At 37.9% G+C, this 8,790-nt stretch overlaps 1 protein-coding gene and 1 non-coding gene across 2 annotated transcripts; one reads left to right on the plus strand and one right to left on the minus strand.

Annotated features, from left to right (window-relative positions):
- Nucleotides 1-361: 361 nt before the first annotated feature.
- Nucleotides 362-433, minus strand: TRNAH-GUG (transfer RNA histidin (anticodon GUG)). Its single transcript has one exon. It is a non-coding gene; the product is annotated as a tRNA-His (tRNA).
- Nucleotides 434-1,893: 1,460 nt separating this feature from the next.
- Nucleotides 1,894-7,191, plus strand: LOC110771985 (vacuolar-sorting receptor 1). The gene is made up of 12 exons (XM_021976351.2): nt 1,894-2,531; nt 3,094-3,786; nt 4,002-4,090; nt 4,208-4,277; nt 4,366-4,449; nt 4,819-4,895; nt 4,994-5,075; nt 5,394-5,476; nt 5,558-5,624; nt 6,122-6,250; nt 6,571-6,680; nt 6,841-7,191. The coding sequence occupies exons 1-12, from the start codon at nt 2,237-2,239 to the stop codon at nt 6,937-6,939; spliced, it is 1,878 nt and encodes a 625-aa protein (XP_021832043.1). The 5' UTR covers nt 1,894-2,236; the 3' UTR covers nt 6,940-7,191.
- Nucleotides 7,192-8,790: the final 1,599 nt, after the last annotated feature.

Genomic DNA, 8,790 nt, shown 5'->3' on the forward strand with positions numbered 1-8,790 from the left:
TCCGCGCCTACGAGAGGTTTTTTTAAAATTTTTTTTTTAATTTCTTTTAGAATTAAAAAGGATAATGGGTAGTTGTGTTCCATAAAAATAGGATCAATTATCTGATTTTTCTTTTAATTTTAATTTTTTCAAATATGAAAAATTGTGAATTTACCATATTATCCTCATTTAATTAATAATTTCAATTCTTAATATTTGCATTAACCAAGGGCATTTTTGGTATTTTGAATGTTTTACCATTCTCTGCCTTTTGCTTTATATATATAGATAGATGAAGTAAAAAAAAAATCGTAACTGCAGGGGTTTACCTGCCAAAGACCAAAAAAGCTAAAACAAAAATAAACAAAATAAGAGTATAATTTGTGGCTGCTGGGATTCGAGCCCAGGTCTCCACGGCCACAACGTGGAATTCTTACCACTAAACTACAGCCACAACTTGTTGTCTACTTGTTCGATGGAAATAATAATATACATAACATAACAAAAAAGTAAAAAGTGCACCAAATTGTGTGAGCTTGGGCTTGTCCTTTAACATCCACAAACAACAACTTGGGCCAGAATATATTGTCCACCAGCTCACTTCACAGAATCGTCTTGGTTTCTATCGATGTTAGTTGTTCATTTATCGTATAGATTCTCGTACGTTACATTGAGAATTGAACTTTCCCAATTACCAGTTTCTTTCTAGACTAGTCAAGTTCTTTTCAGTTTCACAAATAAATTCATAGGTGCAGAAAAGGAAAGCCTTGGCAGCTTTGGCTTCAACAATTTGCTCTTTCTTAAGTTTCATATTCAGGAAAGCCTTGGCAGCTATAGATTTCTCAATTGATGACAAGAAGAACTCTTTGTGAGCTGAAAGTATGCCAAATGGAATTGTGCATTGTTTATCTCAGCCATCATACCCAAGTCACATTAGTTCATTTAATTATATTCATTTTGTGCTGAAAATGATATTTGATCGATTTACCCTTTTTGTTTGTTAACAAATACATGACCATTTGGCTTGAAATAAATCAAAATTTTAATAATGGAAGTGGGTTTGGTGCCTTTACGTAGCCTTCAAAAAAAGTATGGCGGCATGTCCACGGTGCAAGCAATACGCAAAAAGCTTGACCCTTTGCCACACAACATCTAAAATATATATATTATTTTTTTGCCACAGACTTTCAACAATTTGAGTGAGAAATTTATGTTGCTACATTTCCAATCATATTAAGGATTATAACTTCATTTTTTCCTTTTTTCGCCACTAACAATAATTCTAGCTTTTGTCATGAGGCCCATGAATTGCTTTAAATTGCATGGGATGGGACCGCCGCCAGTTAAAGTCTCCAGGCGTTATCTTGTATGATTCTCTACCACGGACATGCCTCATCCAGCAGCCAACCACGTGTTTCTCTCTGCAAATTATCCAAGAGTAGTGTGCACCAAAATAATACGATTAACTCTTCATTAAAGCATCAAATTAAACATATATTATCTCTACTAATGTGATCTAAATTGAAATGACATTAGTTGATTTTTTTGACAAAGCGATGTTCTACACATCTCTAATGTACGGGGAGAGAAATTGAAATCGGATGCAAATCGGCATGTACACTAACTTAACAAACTTGCCTAATCAACACTTAGGAATGTAATTAGTATCTTGATTACCTAAAAATTAGGATATGAGTGGAAGTGAGAGAGTAAAGTGTTTATAGGCAAAAAGAAACACGTGGATTGCATGCAAAGTATAATGTTACATCGTTCTCAGCTCAAACGTGGATCCTTCTTTTTGATCCAATAGCTTCAAGACAACGCAATGGAAAAAGAAAACAAAATGAGCAGTCTAAAATAAGGTTCCCGTCAAAATCAAACACTGGAAACATTGGAAATTTCGTTGTTTTCTGGTAAGTTTCGGAATAGAAATCAGAATTGGAGTTGGAGTGGTAATTTGGTTTATTTTAACAATTTAAAACATTTTCCACTTTAGATACTTTTCTTCTTTAAATCTAAACACACGCTAAAAAAACTACCTCTTTGACCTTTCTACGCTTCCCACGAAATTTAGTTCCAGCCCAGAAAACTTGCAGTGCGAAATAACTAGTTCCTCTTCTTAATTATCAAATTTTGCGATCTGGGTTTTAAGAAAGACGAGATTTTGTTGGGGAAAACCTGTTCCTTGTAAGATTGGGTTTGATCTGGTTCTCTCTCTTTGGAGCAATAAATTGGAGACTCAGTGTCAGTGTCTAAGATGAAGGAAAAGCTGGGATTTTTAGTTGGGGTTTGGTTTCTTCTTTGTGGGGTTTGTGTGGGGAGGTTCGTGGTAGAGAAGAACAGTTTGAAAGTGACTTCTCCGAGCTCGTTGAAAAGTGTATATGAATGTGCAATTGGGAACTTTGGGGTTCCTCAATATGGAGGAACCTTGGTCGGGACTGTGTATTACCCGAAAGCCAATCAAAAGGCATGCAAGAGCTTTGATGATTTCGATGCCTCATTCAAATCGAAGCCTGGCGGTCTACCAACCTTTCTTCTTGTCGATCGAGGAGGTTAGCCTTTTTAATTTCGCATTTTTAGCTTCCATTACTCATGGATTGTGACTTACTCGGAAAGAACTTTAGAGGTGGTTTGTTATAGATATCAGTTTGTGGTAATTGCTTGTTATCAGTCTGCAAATTTGCGTAGTAATAATTATAGAGTGTCATAGAATGCAATTGATTTGTTTCTGGTTTATAAATGAAAGCTGACGATTAGTTTGGTTTTTCTTAATTCTTTTCTTCTGGTTGCGATCTAATCTTGTTGTCATGAATATCATAAAAATTTGTTACTTGGCTGCCTGAACCTTACTTGCTAATGTCCAGGCCCCAGTCACTGATACTTGTTGTGAAAAGTTTTTAAAACGCTTGGTTTAGGTATGATAACTGAATATGTTGAGTCCTGTTTGTTGGTTAGTCCTTAGGTATTCATATTTCAAGATTTTAACCTCCTTCTGTTATGTTAAATGCCTTACATGTGTAAGATGTTTATGACTATTTTCATGCCCCATATGAAACATTGTTTGCCTTGCTACCAGTCCATGCTGCTTTTGATTGAGACTCTGTGTCCTGGCAGATTGTTTCTTCACACTGAAGGCATGGAATGCACAGAATGGTGGAGCAGCCGCTATTCTCGTTGCAGATGACAGAAATGAACCATTGATTACCATGGACACTCCTGAAGAAGAAAATGCAGATGCTGATTATCTACAAAAGATCACAATTCCCTCAGCCCTTATTAGCAAATCTTTGGGAGATAGCATAAAAAAAGCTCTATCTAGTGGGGAGATGGTCAACATAAATCTAGACTGGACAGAGGCTCTTCCACATCCTGATGAACGTGTTGAGTATGAGTTCTGGACGAATAGCAATGATGAGTGTGGGCCAAAGTGTGACAGCCAGATTGAGTTTGTGAAGAATTTTAAAGGAGCTGCTCAGGTACTTGAGCGGAAGGGTTACACTCAGTTTACTCCCCACTATATAACTTGGTACTGCCCAGAAGCTTTTGTTTTGAGCAAACAGTGCAAGTCTCAGTGTATCAATCATGGGAGGTACTGTGCTCCAGATCCTGAGCAAGATTTCAGTAAAGGTTATGATGGGAAAGATGTTGTGGTTCAAAATCTCCGTCAAGCTTGCTTCTATAAAGTGGCCAATGAAAGTGGAAAGCCATGGCTTTGGTGGGACTATGTCACTGACTTTGCCATACGTTGCCCAATGAAAGAGAAGAAGTACAACGAAGAGTGTGCAAATCAAGTTATCGAATCCCTTGGTATGTTAGCCACTTAACATCTATAGAAAGTCAAAATTTTGAAAATTCATTAATCCAATTGATTTTGTATATGAAGAAAATGTCAAAAAATGTTATGTGAGCTGTCTAAATATCTTCATCTTTCGGTGAGATTTTTGTGGATGAAAGTTAGTTACTCTGCTAAAACCTGAGGATCACAAAGTAACTATTTCAATATGTTTTCTGTAACATTGAAGGTGCTGATCTCAAGAAGATACAGAAATGTATTGGGGACCCTGAGGCTGATGAGGAGAATGCAATTCTAAAGGCCGAACAGGATGCACAGGTTGGGCGCTTGGGAACTTTTTATGATGTTCCTCTAGCCTTATGTCCTCATCTTTTCATTTTTTGTGTATGCTGTGGTACATTGTACTCATGTTTCACGTCTCAAATCTTGTTTCAGATTGGCAAAGGCTCCCGTGGAGATGTTACGATATTGCCAACTCTTGTAATAAACAGCAGACAGTACAGAGGTTTATTACAATTCTTTTCCGTATCACGTCAGGTGTTTAATTTCATCACTTTTCGTGGCTTATGTTTGTTCCTTTACTTGTTTTTCAGGGAAATTAGACAAAGGAGCTGTTCTCAAGGCCATCTGTGCCGGTTTCCAAGAGACCACTGAGCCTGCTGTTTGTTTAAGTGAAGGTCCTCATTTAATCTAGTTTGTCCTAGTTCTTCATTGATATAACTAATGTAAAACTAATGTAAATTGATTCTTTTAATTCCGCATGTGTGAGTTTATATGATTGTAAACCCTCCTTCCCCATGAATTCATGTCACACGGGAATCCACTTGGTTCAGATTCCAATAGACTGGAATGTATGTGTGTTTATGAATCCAGGACTTGCAATAAGTTTTTGAAACGGTAGTATTTTAATATTCCTTCCAGATGCATAGGCAGCTCATGTTTTTAAAAAGATTGATCAGTGGTTCCTTAAGAATCATTTCATTATTTATCTCGAGCTTTATTATCTCTGAGATGGTGTCAGTTTCCTGTTTATTTGTTTTGTGCAGATATAGAAACAAATGAGTGCTTGGAAAACAATGGAGGTTGCTGGAAGGACAAATCTGCTAACATTACTGCATGCAGGGTATCTTTCTTTTGTGGAGGGTGTTCATAATTACTGATGCTTGAGTTTGTTTGGGATTTTAGATTTTCTGGTGTAGACTGATTATTCTTTTGTTTTAGGATACATTCCGAGGAAGAGTGTGTGAATGCCCTACTGTGCAAGGCGTAAAGTTTGTTGGTGATGGTTATACCCGCTGCGAAGGTAAATTATGTGCATGTTTGTTTACGTTTAATTGTGGCATAACTTCCAAATTTTCACATGCACTGCAAGTATAAATTGTCTGATCGGCAGTCAAAGTTGTAGTCTCTACTTACTGGACAATACTTCATATTTCCCTTTTTCTTTGTTCTTTATGTGTTCAAAGAAAAGCAATCAATCAGTATGCTAAGAAGTTTTAGAACTGGGTGTTGGAATATGAAGGTTTCATCAGTGAACTGTGGAACTGACTTGCCATTCTCTATTTTAGTTTTCCTGTTTTGTCTTTGGTCACTTCATTGTTTCTCTTGTATTATTGAACAGCTTCAGGAGCATTACGTTGTGAAATTAACAATGGAGGTTGTTGGAAGGAAACCCAAAATGGCAGGACTTACTCTGCTTGTCGCGTAAGTTTGGATTTAAATGTTGTTTATCAAATTTCCCCCCAAAGGAGAGATGATGATGATTTTTCATTACCAAATGTCCAGGATGACCATACAAATGGTTGCAAGTGTCCGCCAGGATTCAAGGGTGATGGAGAGAAAACATGTGAAGGTATTTGCTGCATTTGGATGTTTCTAATTATTAATTATACCGTAATTCTCATTGATAAATTAGTTGATGACTTGTTTGATCATTGAAGCATATTTAGCTTAAGCTCCTAGGGCCCATTTGCATGAAATTTTCCATCTGAAACTGTTTTATGCCACATTGCCAAAGACTATACTGTCAGAAAAACATTACCTACTTCCTGGGCTTATTAGTTTACAAGGCTACCACAAGACCATATAATTTAGGGTCTTGGGTTTGAAGGCCACCACTGGTATTATTAGTTAAATAATTTTGAATTCAATCATTCTTCTTGATTTCCAGCCCACCTTAAATGGTGGCACAGGTGAATGAGTTGGTGACCTCAAAAACAGTTTTTGGCTTTCATAGATGTGCTTTGTTTTTATATTGTAACCCAGTAGATGAGAGTTAAGAAGATCCCTGTTCTCTTGTATTGATACCAAGTCACCCTGCCTGGTTTTCGGCTTTTGTTCACGTTCCAGATGTGGATGAGTGCAAGGAGAAGGTCAATTGCCAATGCGCACAATGTAAATGCAAGAATACTTGGGGCAGTTATGAGTGCAGCTGCGGTGGTGGTTTACTGTACATGCGAGAACATGATGCATGTATAAGTGAGTATTCTCAATTCTTTTCTGTTTCAGTTGTTTGAAGCATTAATGCTCTAACGATCTATTATATATGATTTAGAATTTGCATCTAGGATATAAGTTTTGTATTTGAGTTTGAACTTTGAATGAATGGTTTCCTTGATGAACTAGTCAGCCATTGAACTTAGCCATCCATGTGGAGATTTGAAATAGAATTCCTGCTTCTTTTCCACTTCCAAATTCTGATTGATACTTGATTACTACTGCCTCCTCTACTATAGCATCTTGTTTACTTGGTTTTCTGTGTTAATTGTTCTGTAATTTATTTATTTATATTTAAACAGGTAAAAATGCCAGCGTTTCAGAGTTTAACTGGGGCTTCATGTGGGTTATTATTCTCTGTTTGGGTGCTGTTGGAGTTGGGGGATATGCAGTGTACAAGTACAGAATCCGGGTATGTTCCCTACACTGAAATTGTTGATGCAGAACTACATAACTTTGGATGCAATTCAACCATGAATCATAAGACAGCATCACTGTTTCCGTGTTCGCTGCTTCCCTTTTTCTACAAAGTGATGGTCCTAAAAGTTGTTTGTTGAATTACTTTTGTGCAGAGATACATGGATTCGGAGATCCGGGCGATCATGGCGCAGTACATGCCATTGGATAATCAAGGAGAAATTCCCAACCATGTTCCCCGTGGGGATATCTGAAACCGGTGGAGGCACTCATAAGATGAGAGGCTGTTTGAGAGGGAGTGAAGGAAAGGCAACCAGATTATATCCTCAAATCTTTTTCGTCATTTCCTCATCTGCCTCTAGCCTCTAGCCTCTAACAATTGATTTTATTGGTCATGACTCGTGAGAGTAATATTTTCAATGTGTCTAGCAGCAGCCTTGAGCCTTGTTAATGACCATTTTGCTTCTTTTTTTCTTTCTAAATTTTAGGAGGAAACATTAATCGTCTCTCTTTGTTCTCATAAATGTAAAACATGCATGCACAATAGGAAGCTAGATAGAAATACTTGCCTCTCCTAGCACATGTGTGTGTGTTGAGAAGAAATATTGTCACGCAAAATCACACACACAGGCATGCAACTTCTCTTAGGGACTGGACGAAACTAGGGTTGGCTTGGTTTATCAGACAATTACAACACACAAAATTAAGAAGAGCAAACGTTACATGGATGTAAATAAATGAGGATCTTGGCGTGTGGGCTTGGATTCAGTTTATCTGAGAAAAACAGCAAAATCTTCATAGAAGAATTTGGCACGCCACGCAAGGATGTAGAGAAATTTGTTTATAGAGCAGCAGCCTTGTACCTCGAGCACTAGAATAGAAAGTGGCACCGTTGCATGTTAGACAGCAGCCACTTTGTTGGCTCTGCTTCAAGATATGAACTTGTTTATAATTGAAATCATTGTAAATTGTAAATAAGCATACCATAGACATAATTTCCAAAGAAAATAAACAAACAAATAAAAAACCATATAATACCAATACGCACGGTAAATTTAAAGGTGTGTTTGAGAAGTTGGTGACCTGATGACAGGGAGCTGGCGACCGAAGCCTCGGTGAATGGCGCCCATAACTATAATGGTCCTAAGGTAGCGAATTCTTCGGGGAGCCAGCGACCGAAGCCCCGGTGAATGGCGGCCATAACTATAACGGTCATAAGGTAGCGAAATTCCTTTGTCTCTCTAGGAAGCACTCGTGCTCATAAATATTTTTAGCGAAAACCTTTTATTATAAATTTTGATGGATGCTTGAAGGTTCTAGTATGAAATAGCAACGGGGTGGTCGAGCAGTACAAGGCTCTCTACAAAAGAATCCATGAAGTGGTAGTCGCTGCTGGAGTTTGGGTCCACCCAGCGAAAATCATCGCATTCCTTGGTGTTTGGGTCCACCCAGCAACGAAGATAATTTTTGCTGCTTCTTTTTTTCTTTTTAAATGTTAGGAGGAAACATGAATTGTTTCTCTTTGTTCTCATAAATGTAAAAACAAGCATGCACAATAGGAAGCTAGATAGAAATACTTGCCTCTCCTGGCACATGACATGTGCGCGCGTTGAGAAGAATTATTGTCATTCATAATCATACTAAATGTATAAATGTGCCGAAGACAGGCATGCAACTTCTCCTAGGAAGGGGACGAAATTAGGGTTACCAACAAATTAAGAAAAGAAAAAAAGTACATGGATGTAAATGATTGAGGATCTTGCCGCACAACCCGGATCAAGTCCGTAATCTTGATTCAAGCAAACTAGGGCTGGCGTAAGTTCAGTGTACAGTTCCGACCACTCGATCCGCTTAATCCGACGGCACCCACCACTATTAGTATCTACTGGGATTGCTTGGGCAGAACAGCAAAAATCTCTATTGAAGACTTTGACATGCCACGCAAGGATTTGGAGAAATTTGTTTATTGAGCACCCCCTGTCATCAGGTCACCAACTTCCTTGACCTTCCGGCACTGGGCAGGCATCAGCCCCATACATGGTCTTATGAACTTGATCATAATTAAACCATTGAATTCTACACATGAAGTGTTAAATTGCAAATAA

Source organism: Prunus avium, chromosome 6 (genome assembly GCF_965620075.1).
Source record: "Prunus avium chromosome 6, drPruAviu1.hap1.1, whole genome shotgun sequence".
NCBI lineage: Eukaryota > Viridiplantae > Streptophyta > Magnoliopsida > Rosales > Rosaceae > Prunus > Prunus avium.

Bases quoted from the DNA above. Each gene is read 5' to 3' on its own strand.
- LOC110771985 (XM_021976351.2), top strand. From the start codon at position 2,237: ATGAAGGAAAAGCTGGGATTTTTAGTTGGGGTTTGGTTTCTTCTTTGT. The intron at 2,532-3,093 runs GTTAGCCTTTTT...GTGTCCTGGCAG, and splicing joins TCTTCTTGTCGATCGAGGAG to ATTGTTTCTTCACACTGAAG. The intron at 5,625-6,121 runs GTATTTGCTGCA...TTCACGTTCCAG, and splicing joins TGGAGAGAAAACATGTGAAG to ATGTGGATGAGTGCAAGGAG.